Raw genomic sequence first — 18,617 nt, 5'->3', positions numbered from 1 at the left:
TGGGGTTATTGTTTTAGCAATTCAGAAGATCTCTACAATACACTTGGGTCCAGCTTTTCTGTACTATACTTAATGATCTGTCAGAGTCTCTTACGGCCTGAGGCAGTTTGTGGCTGGAATGTGTTTACTACACTCAAAAATCATTAAGATTCTCCCACTTTTTTTCTTAAGGTCGATGGATGCTTGTTTTAATGGTGTAACACACTCGCTCACGTTTAGCAGGCTGTCGTTTGCACACAAGGGGGAGCTATTGGCACACAAATTTTCTTTCGAGTATAGTTTCTAAGCAGTTCTAGCGGATATGATGATACGGATTAGATCTTCTAATTCCAGTTTTTTTAAGGATGTATTTTATTCATTTATATATGAATACACAGAGCCAGCTGTATCACCATCAGCTGTGTTCCTAAAAGCCATTATTTATGAAAGATGTCACTAAAAATCTAGAATTATAATTAGCAGAATTACAGTTTACAACACTATAGCGAAAGGGTAAAGGTTATGCTGATGTTGTGCGAGTGAGAAGATGGTTACATGCGTCTGTGGTTTCGTCTTGACGGTAAATGCCCAGACACGTCTCGTTTTTCCACATGTAAACAAAACGTTTTATTTTAAATTAGTTTTAAATGAGCTTCGGAAAATGTACAGCAGCGTTGGTGAAGGGGTCAACTTTTTACACCGCTTTACAGATGATATAGAGGCAATGACCCCACTTGGTTGGTCTAAAATCACAGGTCCTCACAATAACAACAATGCTCTCCTTCTGTAAGGTTCGCCTTACAATTCGGGTTTCTCTTTAAATATTTTTGCCAATGATTGTTTACTCAACTGGAATTTTGTCATTCGGCTTAGGTGAAGTATCTAAGTGAAAAAGAGAAGGTGCTTACATAAATGAAACGTTAAAAATAGACGGTTTCCTTGCACCCATGCGCCATTCTCGGCGCTAGGCGGGGAGGCGGAGCCCGGTGTCCGGACCCCGACCAGAACCGTGGAGGGGGAGGCTGATCCGGACTAACGCCGCGGACCGCTGACATAAACGTGCAACTTCCGTTGGAAAGCAAGAAGTTTTGTCTGTCTTTGGATTTTCACCTAAATCCTTACCAGAAGAAGGTGAGAGCACTTAGCATTTATATTTCCCCTTAAATTGTCCACGTTTGTCAAAGATAGAGCGTTGTGTTTTTGTTTGGTTTTTTAGCTGTGCGTTTCTTAAATCGCCATGAAAACAGTGCGTGTGTTTTTTATCTACCTGAAGCAATCGGAAAGATGCTGCCCAGTTTTAAGACTGTGCATTGTTTTTTTGTGCAAGCTGTACCATGCAATCCGCTTCTTTCGTTTGTGGGAATTTTCAAGAGAGTTACATTTGTAGAAGTGTCCAGCTTTAGCTAGAACTTCTGTAATCAAACAGTTGGTGAATATTGGGCTACTATAGAAAATCGTACAAGTGGTAGTGCGGCACATTGATGAGCAGTAACATGGATTATATGACAACAAACCTAATCAACAATAATGGCGAGCAGTTTGAGTTTTTCTTTTTTTAAGAATGGAACATTTTAGTCTACGTTTTTGAATGAGCTGTTCAGTCAGTCACTGTGAATTGATATGGCAATATGCGGCTGATGCGTCTACATGGTAGGCTAATGCATACGTGTTGGATACTGCGCAGAAAATGAGAAATGAAGTATACACCAAAACTACACGCGCAGTTTGTGCGGTCCGTATGTGCAACGTGTGTGAGGCGCGTTTGCGGTCGTCGTACGCAAAGCCCGTCGTACGCACAGCGGGTGGAAAAGCTCTCTCCTTCACGCGAGTTCAAAGGACCGATCTCCTCCGGACAATACAAGCAGTCTGTTTATACAGTATCCACAATAGCACTCTTCATATTTTGTATTTTGAGCTTTTTTCCCCCCACACGCGAAAGAGCAAACCGAAACTGATTTCTCATTATTCGTATCAGTAGGCAATGTCTGGGCTCGCGGCTCGAATGCCAGCGCGTGCGCCAGCTCGCGCGCGACGTCTGGGCGACGTTCGTACGCGTTCGTTAAATTAAACGTTAAAAGTGGGGACTTTTCACTGCGCCCGAAAGGACAGTCGAACAACAAGGGCTGAAAAAGCCATTAGAAGGCAAGCAGATTAAACGGTTTCACTAAAATGATTTAAATTAATAGATGGATTAATTAATAGATGGACAGCGTGTGTTTGAGAGTGAGACCTTTTGTGTTATGTGAATAACGGACGTTTCTTCAAGTTACGTTTTCCGGAATGAATTTTAGAATTGAATTCCTCTTTATTGTTATTGCACATGTCGCAAGCACTGAGCAACGAAATGCAGTGGTTAAGGTGTTTCAACTTTGTGTTTATCCTTTCTTAGTCGTACAGGTTTAATTGTGAAATACACGTTAGTGTGTTAGCTGTGTTTAATGTCCTTTACCACTTACAGCATCTTTATTGATTTAGGCCTGTTTAGTGCTTCATTGAAATCACAAGCACTAGAGCTCAACCTGACCCAGAACTCAATAATAAAATAATGATTATCTCTTTTTCTCCTTCTCTTAGGGTTCCTGACTATACCACTCCCTCACCATGTTTTACATGTGTGTGTTCTCCATGGTTGCACTGCTGACGGTGTATGGGTTGCAAGGAGCTGTCTCCCAGTCCACGGCTCAGTCGTATGGTGAACGGGGCTCGGACCTGGGTCTGAAGGTCTTCCAATTGGTGGTCCAGGAGAAACCACAGGAGAACGTGGTCCTGTCTCCCCATGGGGTGGCCTCTGTTCTGGGCATGCTTCTACCTGGTGCTCACGGCGACACCAAACGACAGCTTCTCATGGGACTCCAATATAAGAAGAAAGGTATGAACATGACTATCGGAAATATACCTTTTAGAAGATCTTTACTTGACGAGGTGGTACAGTTGTGTTAAAGCACAATAAAAGTGCTCAGTAAAATTGTTCAGTCCTTCCTGCGCTGGGCTTCAGAGCCCATAGACCAGACAGTCTGCTGAACGCTTGCGTATCCTAAACTCTTGCAACACACACACGTCTTTCGTTACCGTTTAATTTCAACGAGGGGGGCGTGTCCTATCTGGAAGAGGGACCTGCTTTTTCCATTTCCCCCTTAACCGATTTATCCACAGTAAAGCGAGTCGTCGTAAGTTGTGAAATGACATCAGTGTTTGGCACGGTGTCTGTTCAGTTTGGCTGTGCAGTTGGGACGAGCCAGTCTGACTGGCTGTGAGTGACACGTGATGGACAGAGACGCTGGGTCCTGTCCCGTCATGTCCCTCTCAGTGCTTGGATTTAGCAGTGAAATTACTGAGAGGAAATGATTGGTGTAAAGGTAATACCAGTACAGCTTCATAGGTGTTTGAAATTTAGTTGTCCCACTTTTTTAGTATTCCCCTCAACTGGTGTTAAGAAAACATTTGGCTCTTCCTGCACCGTTTCCCTCATGATTCCAATGTGCAGGAAATGGAGATCAAAACATCCCCTCTAAAAAGTGTGGAACTAAAATTCATGATGATGGATGTGATTGACAAATAGAGGATTGCTTGGATATAAACTCTTTACACGGTGCATGGTGAAGAAAGCTTCCAGTTTGAAGATGCGTGAAGTATCACTCTCTCTTCCAGGGCCCTATAAGATGCTCCAGAAGCTGCACAAGACCCTGACGTCCAAGTCCAACGGCGAACTCGTCACCATCGCTAATGCCCTCTTCCCCCAAGAAGGATTCAGCATGCGCTCTGAGTTCCTGGCTGCAAACAGAGACAACTTCCAGTGTGACAACCGCACCCTCGACTACAGAAACCCACAGGCGTCTGCAGACGTAATTAATGAGTGGGTCAGGAACAGGACAAAGGGTATGTGAACAGCAGGGTGTTTCACTATATTTACTATGGTTTAGTCTTCAGGGAGAGAAAATCAGGTTTCGGTCAGGAGTCTATCAACTTAACATTAAGGCATAAATTCCAGGCTAAACATTAACCATGCAGATTTTACTAATTATTCACTAATCTTGGGTCTAACCCTCATTACTGATTCCAAGTAATAGCTTAGCTTCTTCAGGCCATAGGAACGTTCTCTTAATCACTTCTTAATCAAGACTTCTGTAGGCCATGTCTGAAACCCCCGAGCTCACGCACACCTTCCGCTCACGACCCCGTTAGGTCACATCAGCAGTCTTGTGCGAGCAGACATGCTGGATCCGGTGCTGACACGGCTAGTGGCCGTGAACTCCATCTACTTCAAAGGCCTGTGGAAGACGCGCTTTCTGCCGCAGAGCACCAAGATGAGGACCTTCACCGGCGGGGACGGACAGTCCTACAAGGTCCCCATGATGTCGCAGGTCTCCATCTTCAATACCGGTGAGTTTCGGTTTTGTTGGGAGTTTTTAACATGTGTTAACAAGCACAGCCTCCTGGACTCCCTTACTGTGCTGGACCAGTTTGGTTTTAATTTCCAACCATGGCTGCATATACCTTGTGTTTGTTTATGCTCTTTGTAAGCTGTGTGTGTGTGTGTGTAAAAACACAAAATCTGCATGTATAAATAAATGTGGGTTTTTCTAAAGCTCAATTAATGCGGACAAAAAAATCTGACAATAACACATATAAACACAATTTCTGAAGTGATTTTATTAAAATGTTTCTGAGGTTTTATATATACTTAATTAGTTTACTTTGGTGGTTAATTAGGGAGTCGTTACGGAGTTTCTGAGCTCTTCTGGTTTGACTCATTTTTTGCTGCGGTGAGTGTGGTTGGATTTGTACCGACACACTAAAGCCAAATCTGACATCTTTCCTCACTCCTCCGCCTCTCTTCTCCTCCCTCCCTAGGCATGGCGAGCACTCCTGATGGCGTGAGTTATAAAGTCATAGAGTTGCCGTATCGTGGCAACAGCGTGAGCATGTTCGTAGCTCTGCCGCAGGAGAAGTCCACGCCGCTGGCGGACATATTGCCCCTTTTGTCCACAGCAACGGTGCAGGAATGGACCAAGGAGATGAGACCATGGAAGATGCGCCTCCTGATGCCAAAGTGAGGCTCGAGTCCGTTTAAAGCCCCGCCCACAAACTGGGCTTTCATTGACGTGTTCCTTGTGAACCTTTTGCTTATGGTGGCGGACTTTACGATTTGTGTGAAAACCAGAACACGTCTTTGCATTTGTGTCTTCCCTCCGTGTCTTTTCCTCGTTTCATGTTTATCTTTCATGTCTGTCTTTCAAAACCGCGTCTTCTGTCTTTGGCGGTGGCTAGGTTCACGGCAGAAGCGGAGGTGGATCTGGAGGGACCTCTCTCAGCTTTGGGTATAACCTACATCTTCCATGAGGGAAAAGCTGACTTCAGACACCTTGGTGAGTCACAGCTGTTTCCTGCTTGTTTGTAAAAGCTGTTCTGTTTCAGCAATATGAGTTTAGTCTGTCATCATAATTGCAGCAGCTAATAGCATGAAAGGTGTTCAAGGTGTAACACACCTGGTTCGATTTAAGCTCTTTAATCAAATGGGGACAGGAAAACTAGAGATTTTCCAGGACGATCACCTGAGCGCCACTAACCCACAAATCTCTAACCCCTCATCCGTGTACTCCAGATACTTTAAATAACCTGCTCTATGACACATTCGCATTAAATGGCGTCTTAGCTGTTGACTGTGATTTTTGAGTCTGGGAATTGCAACAGTGTGAATCATGTCTAAATGCAGAAAGAGGAACACTCCCTGAAAACTGATCCGAACTTATCTAGTTCCCATGACGACCGCCACTAAGCCGCACACCTGGATCGGACTTTCCCTTAACCGCTCGGCTTGACTACAGGCCTGGTTGCCAGGTCTCGCAGTTAATAATTTTGCTCTCTTCCCGCCTGAGGAATTATACTTGGCACACGACAACCAGTCTTTGCTAGGAAGTGTCCTAAATCCTGCGGGCTACGTCATGCCTACAGTGGCTGGGTGTTTCTGTGGGTATTGGCTAGCAAGGCCTCAGGCCTCCTGACTAAGGTGAAGCACAGCTGACAATAATGTCATGACCGTTAGCAGTTAAATAAGAGGTCGACTGTAGAACTGTAAATTTACAGCGTGTAATGTATAGCCTAAACATGATTTTTTTTTTTTTTTTAGCCTGTCTGGTTAGTGATTACTGGCTACTATTCTCCAACAACCCCCCCCCCCCCCCCCCCCCACACACACACCTCTTCTGCACCGCTGAGCACTTTGTTTCACGTCTGACTGATTTTGAGAAGGAGATGCTCTGTTATGTGCATGACTGAGATCAACATCCTGCTCTTCTGGGATTCTCCAGTCATTCCACACAGAAGCGACACATTCATTACTAAGAGGCTGCAGTCCCATAAACGCTGGGGCTGTATGGGGGTATGTGACCCTGGCCCCACGCTGTCTGCCCAACACTATTCAAACACTGCCAGACTGTAACATGCCAAGTGCGTATCAAACACTTTTTAATGTGCTAAAAACCCTGAACTACAGTGTAGGTGAGGCGTAATAAAGACATTGTGTTCTGTTTGATCATGATGGGATTCTTGGAAATGCTTTGCACCCGTGGTGTTTGTGTTTAGTTAAACAAACAAACAAACTAAATGAAAACCAAAGAAAACACTGATGTCATGTCATCCGAGGTTGTTTTACTGTTCTGCTGCCCCCTTGTGGATACTCATGGTATTATTGAACACTGAGTGCGTGCAAATTTGATTTGTCCATCTGTCTGCATGTATGTGTTTTCACAGGTTCAGAGCCTGTCTATGTGTCTAAAGCTCTGCAGAAAGCCAAGATAGAGGTGAATGAGGATGGGACAAAGGCATCTGCTGCAACTAGTGAGTGTGTGTGTGTGTGTGTGTGTGTGTGTGTGTGTGTGTGTGTGTGTGTGTGTGTGTGTGTGTGTGTGTGTGTGTGTGTGTGTGAGACGGAGATTGTAGATGTGTGGCTAACAGTTTGATGGCTATTTCTGAAAATGATTGTCACTGTCATCTAGCCAAATTTGTAAGTTTTTATGATATGCCAGTACGTTTTCAGTCTGTGCCCCACTCAGACCTCAATTATTCAATGTAGGAAAATGAGAACATCACAAGGGTCGTCTATTTCTGGTTAAGTTTGAGGTTGAGTTCGGATTCATAATGTTAGATGTTTCCCTCGAATTGAGCACTGCTTTGCAGAACTGCGGGAATATTTATTTTTTATTATCAACAGAGAAATGAAGTTTAAAGACTTACTCTTTCTCCTTTAACATTTACTTTAGATATCAGTTCAGAGTAAATATGCATTTCTAAAGATCTTCCAAGCTTATGTTGTATTGTTGTACGGTATCGCAGTCTAATTGGCTGTAGGCATAAAGGAGGTGCTGGTACCATTTGAACAAACAGCAAATGCATTTTTATGTAAGACGCTCGTTGGTGACTAAAAATGTAAACACACCCAGATGTAGAAAAAAAAGACGGATGACTCATAAGACCACATTACCTTCCACTGTCTACAGCTCTAGACTTTGTGCTATTTATATTAAGTCTGTGTGCAGCTGCCTTTATGGCAGAATTAATTCAGTTAAAGTACTATGTAGTTCCTATAAAAGTGCTTTGTAACCCTTCCAGGAGAAAGGAAACTCCTTGCACTGTGCATCATACTAACAGCTTTAACACATCTCTGATGCAACGTATCTTTTGATTTTCTTTATACATATGAATATAAATTGCATTTTATTTGAAACACCTAACTTGCACCTACACCCATTGTCTCCATTTTTAGGAATGCATCAAGATACTTATGTACAGAGTTTGGATAATTCTTGCTGTGGTCAGAAACAGGTTGTTTATGAAAGTGTCTAGATGCAGTTCACAGTGCCCTCATGTGGTCATGTGTGTATTCCTGTATTTTCTACCTAGCTGCGATCTTGATGGCCAGATCATCTCCTCCGTGGGTGGTGATTGATAGACCATTTCTGTTCCTCATCAGACACAACCCTACAGGTAAATTTCATACACATTACACTGGCCGTTGTTTCTTACTCCATATGAGTCTTTCATAGAACAAGCTTTGGCATGTAGCAGTTTTGCATTTGAATATCTTCTGTTTCCTGCAGGGACAATTCTCTTTGCTGGCCAAATCAACAAACCATGAACGCTGTGATGAAGATGACACAGACACACATGTGTTTTGTTTTTAACTTAGACTGTGTTTTAGACCAGTGTTTGTCAGACCAGTGCTCAAGGCCTACCTGACAGGCTTAGAGCTAAAACGTGGAACTGTCCGGTGGGCCTCAAGGACTGGCTTGAGAAACGGTGTATTGACGGACCCTGCTCTGAACCCTCCATATTGTTTATTCCTTTGTGCCATGTTACACAGCGGTACTGGAATTGCTCCATGTCTTTATATTTGGTTCACATTTCTTCCTTAGTTTAGATTTATGCAAGTTAAATAGTGTTACTAATGTGAAAGTGTTCACATTTGAAGTTGTTTGATTCGGATGCTGAGTGAGTCAAATATTCAACCAAGTGTCTTTGTCACATTAAAGCGTGCTTTTGTATAGATTTCTTTGGTTCTTTAAATTTCCTGCATTGTTGAATTTTGTTTGTGGTCTAGTTAGATGTATTATTTCATTCCTGATGTAATTTCAATTTATTTTTAGATTAAAGTATACTTGTTTGCTGTAACTTGAGTTGTTTATTTACTAAAAAAAAGCATGATTTTGTGTGTTTGGGTGTCATTTGTCTGTAGTTACCAAGAAAAAAACAAAATTCACACATAAATGCATCATAGGGTCTCTGACATACATATTGAACACTGATTCGTAGCGTCGAAAAACGTTTTATGCACACACTTAAAAGGGGGGGGGCAATTAACTTTATGTAAGATGCTTCACCGTTGTCACAATTTAAAGGTAGAAAATACTAGCAGATTACGTGAGCTAGGTAGATAATTAGGTTGCTTTTCGAGGTTTTACGGTAGTTTTCTGTGTTATTGGTGAACGTTCCTCCGCGATCAGCTGACTCGTCTTGGCTACTCCATAATCTGGAAGAGGATTTGGGGGAGGGGGGAAAACAAGCGATGGCGGCCGAGATTCATTCCAGACCCCAGACCTCCAGACCAGTACTCTTGAACAAAATAGAAGGGCACCAGGACGCAGTCAACGCCGCGGTCCTAATCCCGAAGGAAGATGGAGTTATCACGGTCGGCGAGGACAGGTAGCTAGCCCAGCTAGCCTCGGATTCGGTCCAGTACGACAGCGGTGTAGCCGGATAGCTTTAGCCTAGTAGCTAAGCTACGCTAGCCTAGCTGCTATGCTAAGCTAGCCTAGCTGCTAAGCTAAGGTAGTTTAGCAGGTAATTTAGGGTAGCCTAGCAGCTAAGCTAAGGTAGCCTAGCAGCTACGCTAACTTAGCCTAGCCGGTTGGCCGACTAGTTTGGACAGCTAGTCAGACGTGTATGGCGACTCTGGGCTGACTGGGTTTTTGGACGGCGTCCATGTCGAGGTTTCCTCTTTGGTGGTGACCGTGTCAGTTGTCCCCATATTCCCAATATTATATCGAAAATATGATGACGGTCGTGTCAAACGTGAACGCTGTTTATTTGAAGCTGTCTAGCCAGCGAGGTGAAGTGGCGCCAGTGATTTGTGTCGTTATAGTTGCACAATGTTTCCTAATGGAAAAGCCAGGAGAGCTTGGAAGACATTTACAGGATTTCGTGATGTTCTACAGCACTTGTATTTCAACTCGGAAAAAATGTTTCACATTAAAGCCACAAAAAAACGTTTATGGCGTTCAGATTGTTTCAGTTCCATGAACATCACATGATCTCTGCACTATCAAGACGTGATAAGCAGCTCATCACTGAATTACTAGTGGGAATAAACAAACAAATAAACCTAGTCCTAATACGTAGACATAATATGGACTTCTGGTGTGCTGCTGTGACCCAACGTGACTATCATTTGTGGTGTACAGTACATTCATTTGTGGTGTTCATTTCAGTACATTAATTTTCAGTACCTGTGCATTTGAAAGAGGAAGAAGGCATCCACATTTTCTTTTATTTGTTCTCACAGCTGGTGAGGAACTGAGACAGAAGTTTTCTGCCTCCCCAGTATGTTTTTCTAGGCTGTTTTTCTGTTTATCAGATATCTGTTGACCCCACGTGACCCCTTTTAAATCCTGCTTTGAGGTTGCAGGGCCATGTATTGCATGATTGGTATAAGTATTGCATAATGTCCTGTAATTTGTTATGCTAATAAAGCACTCTGGTTTTTAATGTATTGTTCTTGGTTGCTTGTTTCAGGACCATTCGGGTATGGCTGAAGAGAGACAGTGGACAATACTGGCCCAGCATTTACCACACGGTGTCCTGTGAGTGCAGCGTCAAATCAAGCTCGGTATCACCATGACCCAGAGCAGCCCGGAGGCTGTGGATGCCTGCAGTGCTTTCTAGGGGAACAAAGGCCTCTTGCAGACTGCTGCTTTGCTTCTGAGCTCTGGCCCCTTAAGGGCATATTGAGTTTCTCACGCCAGCAAGGGCAGCTCTCTTACATGGTTGAAAAGTTGTCTTTGAAAAAATGCATATCGGTGCACTTTAGTCTAAGTAATTGTTCCCGTAATGAACAGGCTTGTGTTATTTTTCTCAGATGGTTCAAAACCAGTTCTTTTTTGGGCTGATGCTGTAGGTTCATTAGGTCACTAGGTGGTGATTTGAGGGCCGCTTTGCAGTACTCTGGTGTTTTAATTATTGTCACTTATGTAGGCAGATTTAGGCGGGTGGGATGTAGTGTCTGTTAGTAAATGTGAACGTCATGTCACGGGGTTAAAGCACAGGTGTCCCTTCCCTCTCCCTGCCTCTCCGCTCCACTCATACGCCGTGCAGCTGCGTGTTCATGTGTGTCGTACCACCACGAAAGCAGACGGATCTTCATAGGACAGGACAATGGAGCTGTTGTTGTAAGTGTGTCTCTACCGCCCTCTACTGGTTACATCAGGTCATTCTCTATAAAAAGTCAATGTGACTGATTAAACAAAAAAGAATTCTCTGAGTCCACTACTTCACTTCATTTTGCAGTTATCTTTTAAATCATTAAATTTAAACAAATTTTTAAAAATGAAACTTTTTCAAATCTTTTGTCCAGGAGTTCCTCATCTCTGAAGATTTCAACAAGATGAACCATGTGAAAACATACCCAGGTGATACTAGAGAGCGCTGCATTTAGCAAAGGCTTATGGGTAATGAGGCTTCTGAAATCAGAGCCCACAGGTTCAGTGTGTGAAGGGTGGACAGGGTGTCTGGCCTCATGTGTGACGCACAGTACATGGCTGATCCCAGATCAGAAGTGTCCTGTATACTGTATGTCTTAGACAGTTTTAGAAAAAACATCCAGACTTTATTATTTGACCCTCTTCCCTCTATGTTGGCTTCACCAACATGTCTTGAGGGTGTTTCTTTCCAAATGGCCACATACACATGGCACAGTGAGGAGTTGGTCACTGAGAGAATGCACAAAATGATGGGAAGAGTGTGTGTGTGTGTGTGACCAGTCTGTGTGTAGTCCATCCGACACCACGACCCCGGACCTCAACACTCAGCACTCACAGCTTTCTTTCCTCCATATGTGTGTGTGTGTGTGTGTGTGTGTGTGTGTGTGTGTGTGTGTGTGTGTGTTAACTGAGGGGAAAGTCCAGCAGTATATTAAAGTTAACACCTGTTTATCGGTGTGACCTTTGCCCCCTGCTGCGTAACTGTCATGCACACTATCTTTCCAAACTCTTCAGGTTTGATGATGTTCCAAGCACATGCGACTTTGCAGTCTTTTATTTTGAACTAAAATCCACACTTCTAAATAAAGTAGTGCAAAACGTGGAGTGTAGTCTCGCTGTTCATGTGTGTGTGTGTGTGTGTGTGTGTGTGTGTGTGTGTGTGTGTGTGTGTGTGTGTGTTGCAGCTCACCAGGGCCGCGTGTCAGACATGGTGTTCTCTCTGCTGAGTCAGTGGGTGGTGAGCACAGGACATGACAAGAGTGTGAGCTGGATGTGCACCCAGAGCGGCTCCATGCTGGGACGACACTGCTTCAGCTCCTGGGCCACCTGTCTGCAGTATCTTTAAAGAGTGTGTGTGTGTGTGTGTGTGTGTGTGTGTGTGTGTTCACTACTCCGTTCTCAGCTTCCTTCACTGCATGGTCAGGTATGATAACGATACTCGTCATGCGTTTGTGGGTGATTGCTCAGGCCAGATCACCCTGCTCAAACTGGAGAAAGACACGTACTCCACCATCACTACACTGAAGGGGCATGAAGGTAACACACACACACACACACACACACACACACACACACACACACACTAAGAGTCTTTTTAACCGATGTAGTGGTTGTGTGAGTGCTGTGATGTGATGGCCCTGCTGCTGTGTGTAGGGAGTATAGCCGCTCTGTGGTGGGACCCTGTGCAGCGGTGGCTGTTCTCGGGCTCGTCAGACCACAGTGTGATCATGTGGGATATCGGCGGGAGAAAGGGCCGCACACTGCTTCTGCAGGGACACCAGTGAGTGTCCACACACACACACACACACACACACATACAAAGGACTGCTTCTGCAGGGACACCAGTGAGTGTCCACACACACACACACACACACACATACAAAGGACTGCTTCTGCAGGGACACCAGTGAGTGTCCACACACACACACACACACACACACGTACAAAGGACTGCTTCGGCAGGGACACCAGTGAGTGTCCACACACACACACACACGTACAAAGGACTGCTTCTGCAGGGACACCAGTGAGTGTCCACACACACATACACACACACGTACAAAGGACTGCTTCTGCAGGGACACCAGTGAGTGTCCACACACACACACACACACACACGTACAAAGGATTGCTTCTGCAGGGACACCAGTGAGTGTCCACACACACACACACACACACGTACAAAGGATTGCTTCTGCAGGGACACCAGTGAGTGTCCACACACACACACACACACACACACGTACAAAGGATTGCTTCTGCAGGGACACCAGTGAGTGTCCACACACACACACACGTACAAAGGATTGCTTCTGCAGGGACACCAGTGAGTGTCCACACACACACACACACACACACACACACACACGTACAAAGGACTGCTTCTGCAGGGACACCAGTGAGTGTCCACACACACACACATACAAAGGACCGCTTCTGCAGGGACACCAGTGAGTGTCCACACACACACACATACAAAGGATTGCTTCTGCAGGGACACCAGTGAGTGTATACACACACACAGGACTGCTTCTGCAAGGACATCAGTGAATGTCCATACGTCCACACACACACACACACAGGATTGGTTCTGCAGGGGCATCAGTGAGTGTACATCTCTCCCTCCCTCTCTCTCTCTCTCTCTCTCTCTCTCTCTCTCTCTCTCTCTCTCTCTCTCTCTCTCTCTCTCTCTCTCTCTCTCTCTCTCTCTCTCTCTCTCTCTCTCTCTCTCTCTCACAGTGAGAAGGTGCAGGCCCTGCGTTATCTTCATCTCTCCAGGCAGCTGGTCTCTTGCTCAGCTGACGGAGCCATAACAGTGTGGAACATGGACACCCCGCGGGAAGAGGTGTGTGTACACACACACACACACACACTCTTTGTTTTCATATTTTTGAGGGCTCTTCACTACCAGGGCAGAGTTTGAGATCACTTGGAAAAAGCCACAAGTCCTATGTGATGCTGTCTGTTTATAGTGGAAGCGGTCCATTCTGGGCTGGACTGTGTTTGACAGTACCGGTGACGGTTATGCTGATGGTGATTTACACACACCGCCATGCTGCTTGGGTTCAGGATGCTGAAGCATGTTAAAAGTGCCTAACACATTCACAAACAGTTCATCTGTCATGAGTATTTGGGTTAGTAAGAGTGCTTCACATCATTTATTCAACAAACATGTTTCTTTTGCCTTTGGGTCCCAAACACTGGCAGAAGGTGGTGAGGAAAAAACGTTAACGCAGTATAAATATTTAGGTCCATGGAGTCTGTTCCATCCATAAATGTATATAATTAGAGGATAAGTGTGCATCAGAATATTGAAATGAAGCTACGAGTGTCGTCCTAGATTTACTGCATGTACTTGATGCTCTGTAATGTTTTGGAACAAGCTGTTAAAACTAAATTCCCCCGATCAATGCTCAGCTCCATACGTGCTAGAGTACATGAGGAGTCCGATATATGAAACCCCTCTGGGGTCCATGTCCCCTAACGTCATCTCCCATCATGCACCTATACATTCTGTTCAGTCATGCCTGCCATGAACTGTCATGACACTGAATGCTATTAGAATACGTTGGTGTTAGCACGCAGCAGTGGGGAGACCCACCACCATGAACCCACGTCGTTCATTATTTCATTAATCCTTGGCTTCCAAACATTTATTTTTTATTTTTTAATATTATTTTTGATGGTTGTTCACAAATCCTTAACCAGGATGAAACAGAGTGTTTGATCCTTTGAAACGATTTTTAATCTTGCGTTGGGCTTCAGAGGGGCGGAGGTGACGCACACTGTGTGAAGGCGGCTCACACACTCGGGTGTTAGATGTACATTAACAGCACGATAAGCAGAGTCACCGTGGATCATTACCACCACTGTTCCCATGGAGACCAGCCCTGACTAAAGAATTCACCTGTTACTGATGGATTTGTTAATCCATCACGTAAATTGTTAATCACGTTTTTTCCTCTCTCTCTTTCCCTCCCTCTCTCTCTCTCTCCCTCCCTTCCCTCCTCTCTCTCTCTCCATCCCCCCTCTCTCTCTCTCTCTCTCTCTCTCCATCCCATTCCCCCTCTCTCTCTTTGTCCCCCCCCCTCTCTCTCTCTCCATCCCCCCCCCTCTCTCTCTCCATCCCTCTCTCCCCCCCTCCCTCTCTCCATCCCTCTCCCCCTCTCTCTCACAGGCTCCTCAGTGGTTGGAGAGTGATTCGTGTCAGAAGTGTGAACAGCCATTTTTTTGGAACATTAAACAGATGTGGGACACTAAGACGTTAGGACTCCGACAGGTATGTTGCCTTATCTACTGTTGCCACATGAAATCTCCTCTTATATTTGATTAGACTTTTTAAAATTGTAGCGATATTTGTGGGTCTTTTTTAAGGAACCAAGGTGGATTTTCTATGACTAGACATTTTGGAAGTCATTTGAAACACACACACACACGTATGTACATGTGAATAAGTAGTGTAAGCTCCACATAAATGAGAGTAATGCCGTGTTACGTGAAGCAGCGAATGGATAAACATGTCTGTGGACTGGAATGCTAAAAGATGACAGTGTTGTGTTTAAGGGGGGTGTAGGATGAACTCCAAAATGATAAATAGACTAGATTTGATGTTTCCCCCCAAATGAGCACCTACTGATTCCTTATGTGTGATAAAATAAAGAAAATTGGAAGATGAACTACATTAATATGAAATAATGTAAAGAAAATATGAGAAACCTCTCAGAGTTGTTTGCTGTACAGCTTTGGCTGTCTTCCAGAGGTTTCTGGTGACTTAATTTGGCGTGTTCACCTGATCCCTTGTTTGTGTGTGTTTCTGTGTGGTAGCATCACTGCAGGAAGTGTGGTAAGGCCATATGTGGGAAGTGTAGTTCCAAACGCTCCACATACCCCATCATGGGCTTTGAGTTCCAGGTTCGGATGTGTGACGACTGCCACAGCGACATCAAGGAGGAGGAGTAAGAACCTCACGACACACCAGCCACACACACAGACCTACACACAGACCTACACACAGACCTGCATGCAGGAGACCTCTCAGCACACACACATGTTTACGTTTAGAGAGAATCTCAGGTGCTGTGTCAGGAGTCGGGGGCGATGATGGTTTGTAAGTGTGTGTGTGTGTGTGTGTTTATTTTTATTTTATTTTATTTTACCTTTATTTAACCAGGAAAGACTCATTGAGATTTAAAACCTCTTTTCCAAGAGTGTCCTGGCCAAGACAGCCACATAAAACATTTAAAATACAACAACAGATACACAAAAACATAGACAAGAAATGTCATACAGTTAAATATTAGTACAATTACAGAAGCCAAATGATCTGTTTTGTCTGTCCTTTAAAATTGATTTAAAATGTGTGTGTGTCACAGTCGAACCCCGTTGGCTACATTCCATGAAGGGAAGCACAACATCTCTCACATGGACATGGACCTAGACAGAGGCCTCATGGTCACCTGTGGGAGTGACCGTATTGTAAAGGTAACTCGCACGCATGAACAATGGCACCCAAAGGCCACCTCCGTGAGTGTGTGTGTGTGTGTGTGTGTGTGTCTCCGTGTCTCCCCTCGCTGGCACGGTCCTGTGGTCTGTGGGCGGGCCTGGCGGTTCAGGGTGTCCGGAGTGACCAGCAGCACCGTCACGTCGTGTGGGCGGTGACTGGGAGTAAATCGCGTCACTCCCTGCAGCCTGTGAATGTCCTGGGGGGGTTTCTCTTGTTTTTTCTTCTTCCTGTTCCTCCATCTCCCTTCCAGATTGTGGGCTCGTTTGGCAGGGGAGGCCTGTGTTTGGGTGGGAACTGGCTGGGAACGCCATTTGTCCGCTGTGGGTGGCACACGACACACGGACCACATGAAGACTGTTAATCTGTAGCAGACTCACCGAATGTCACGCACACACAGCTACTGTGGAGCGAAGACTGCGTGGCCTGACTGTTCATTTGATTGGCTCTTCCCCACAGATTTGGGACATGATGCAGGTGGTTGGCTGTAGCATAGCAACAGGCCTCTCCTCTCGCTGATTGACGGGACCTGACCCTCCTGAAGCTTCGTTCCCCAACGCTCCTCCAACACTGGTCATCCAGCCCTCTACCCACAGCTACATCCCCACCTGCTTTCTACATGCTGTACTGTGTGTGTGTGTGTGTGTGTGTCCATGTCTGTTGTATTCGAATGTTTATCCGCCACTTCTCTCTTCCTTTGCACATGGTCTGTGCCCTTGTGGGATTTCACATGAACTTGAGGTATCTCTAAGCACAATGTGTGTGTGTGTGTGTGTGTGTGTGTGTGTGTGGTGATGCTGTTACTTCATCTCTCTTGCTGTCACTCTCTCGCCTTATCTATTTTCTCAACTCAGGAAACACTTATTCAGAAAAGAAAAAAAAAAACTAAATAAATCACACCCTAGTAACACTACTGTGTGTTGCTGTAGCAACTGTTAACGTTTCCTTGCCAGGTGGTTACAGTAACCAGCGGCGCGATGCCGTCAGTGATCAGTTCGGTGGATGAAAAGCACCGGTTAGGAGTTCCTTCGTTCTGGTCACCTACTTGAGAGGGTGAAGTCAAGATTTGGGTAAATGATTTAATACAGGGTAAGAGGTGTCTGGCCTCAGGGGTGTCTGGCCTCAGGGGTGTCTGGCCCGAGTCCCCCCCCCTTCTCACCGAGCGGCAGCTCCTGAAGGAACCATTCTGGTGGGAATGCTTAGGTAACAAACTAGTTCTGGAGGTTTCTGAAGCTTCTGGTACTAAACAAACCTGTTTCTAGAAGTTTCTGATGGCCTGTGAAGACACAGCTGCACAAAGCTGTTTACAGTGCATTACTGGTCACACCTGTTAACTCATTTCTTTCCCTTCTGACTGAACTTTCTCCTCCTATTTCCTTCTCTTTGCACTGATCGTGTGTGTGTGTGTGTGTGTGTGTGTGTGTAAAGGAGTGTAACACACTCTGCTATAAATATAAAAACCGAGCACTAGCCTTACTCCCTAATCTACCATCAGGACTCTAATTGTATTCATAAACGACACCTCCACCCCACTAATTAAAGGTATAAGGCTCATATAAACATGTATAGTTAACGTTGGTTGTTCTCGGCGACCATGTATATAGATGGGTTGATGTCAGCTACTGCATAGATGTGTCTATGAAGTAAGGTCGAACTAATCTGCAAACTGAGAATTTCCAAGAAACCTCATCAGATAGAACTGACAGTGTAAATTAGTCGGGTTTGTACGACGGGCAGTACTTCCTCGCTGTCTATGAGCAGTGACCGTCTTGGTTTACGTGCTTTATCGAGCTTGCTCAGTGGGGTGAGTCCTTGTAACTGACCTACTTTCTGAACTAGTAAATACAGCATTTAAATTCCCTTAAGTTCATTCATGGGGTCCATTTATCAGAAGCACTTCAGGGAGTGGGCCAACTTGTGTTTCCACAGAGCAATCCAACTTATTAAACCCAAACACTCATTTACATATTTGAACCTTTTGTTTGTTAAGTAAACATCCGTCGGTCTTCTCAAACACTTCTCGATGTAAACTTCTCATGCACCATTTTGTTTATCTTGTCATTAAACAAACAAATAAAATAAAAAAAACTCTTGGAAGTTGTTTAGTTGTTTATACATATAGACATGAGATGTTCAGAAACCGAATGAGACCATGCAGGAGTCTATGCTGGAGATCTGGGCACATATGACGTGGTGGTCTGTGTCATGTTCAGGGCATGAATGTTGAAGTGGTCTCGGCACTGCTCATAATCACTTCTGTCCTTCTCGTTTTTAAGACATATTTGTCAATGACTTCTATTAGACTGTAGTGAGTGTCACATGGCTTATCTTTGTGTATAGCTGAGCATTTCTGTTGTACAGCTCACATGTATTTTTACTATGACAAA

General features: G+C 44.7%; 2 protein-coding genes across 3 annotated transcripts; both read left to right on the top strand.

Moving 5' to 3' along the window:
- Nucleotides 1-951: 951 nt before the first annotated feature.
- On the top strand, nucleotides 952-8,646 carry serpine2 (serpin peptidase inhibitor, clade E (nexin, plasminogen activator inhibitor type 1), member 2). Of its 2 annotated transcripts, none has more exons than XM_076977411.1 (9): nucleotides 952-1,110; nucleotides 2,554-2,848; nucleotides 3,628-3,855; nucleotides 4,162-4,359; nucleotides 4,831-5,029; nucleotides 5,248-5,345; nucleotides 6,730-6,816; nucleotides 7,879-7,962; nucleotides 8,076-8,646. In XM_076977411.1, the coding sequence occupies exons 2-9, from the start codon at nucleotides 2,581-2,583 to the stop codon at nucleotides 8,111-8,113; spliced, it is 1,200 nt and encodes a 399-aa protein (XP_076833526.1). In that variant the 5' UTR covers nucleotides 952-1,110; nucleotides 2,554-2,580; the 3' UTR covers nucleotides 8,114-8,646. The 2 variants fall into 2 exon arrangements, with proteins under 2 accessions (XP_076833526.1, XP_076833527.1); XM_076977412.1 differs by lacking the exon at nucleotides 952-1,110 and adding an exon at nucleotides 1,988-2,121.
- Nucleotides 8,647-8,970: 324 nt separating this feature from the next.
- Nucleotides 8,971-17,162, top strand: wdfy1 (WD repeat and FYVE domain containing 1). Its single transcript, XM_076977410.1, has 12 exons — nucleotides 8,971-9,177; nucleotides 10,267-10,334; nucleotides 10,846-10,919; nucleotides 11,105-11,159; nucleotides 11,915-12,065; nucleotides 12,154-12,266; nucleotides 12,384-12,510; nucleotides 13,470-13,575; nucleotides 14,908-15,009; nucleotides 15,555-15,685; nucleotides 16,103-16,211; nucleotides 16,690-17,162. The coding sequence occupies exons 1-12, from the start codon at nucleotides 9,041-9,043 to the stop codon at nucleotides 16,747-16,749; spliced, it is 1,233 nt and encodes a 410-aa protein (XP_076833525.1). The 5' UTR covers nucleotides 8,971-9,040; the 3' UTR covers nucleotides 16,750-17,162.
- The last annotated feature ends 1,455 nt before the right edge of the window (nucleotides 17,163-18,617 follow it).

The sequence above is a fragment of the Brachyhypopomus gauderio genome, chromosome 16 (assembly GCF_052324685.1).
Source record: "Brachyhypopomus gauderio isolate BG-103 chromosome 16, BGAUD_0.2, whole genome shotgun sequence".
Classification (NCBI taxonomy): Eukaryota; Metazoa; Chordata; class Actinopteri; order Gymnotiformes; family Hypopomidae; genus Brachyhypopomus; species Brachyhypopomus gauderio.
Note: the sequence above shows the minus strand (reverse complement) of the source record. Positions and strands in the feature narration are given on the sequence as shown.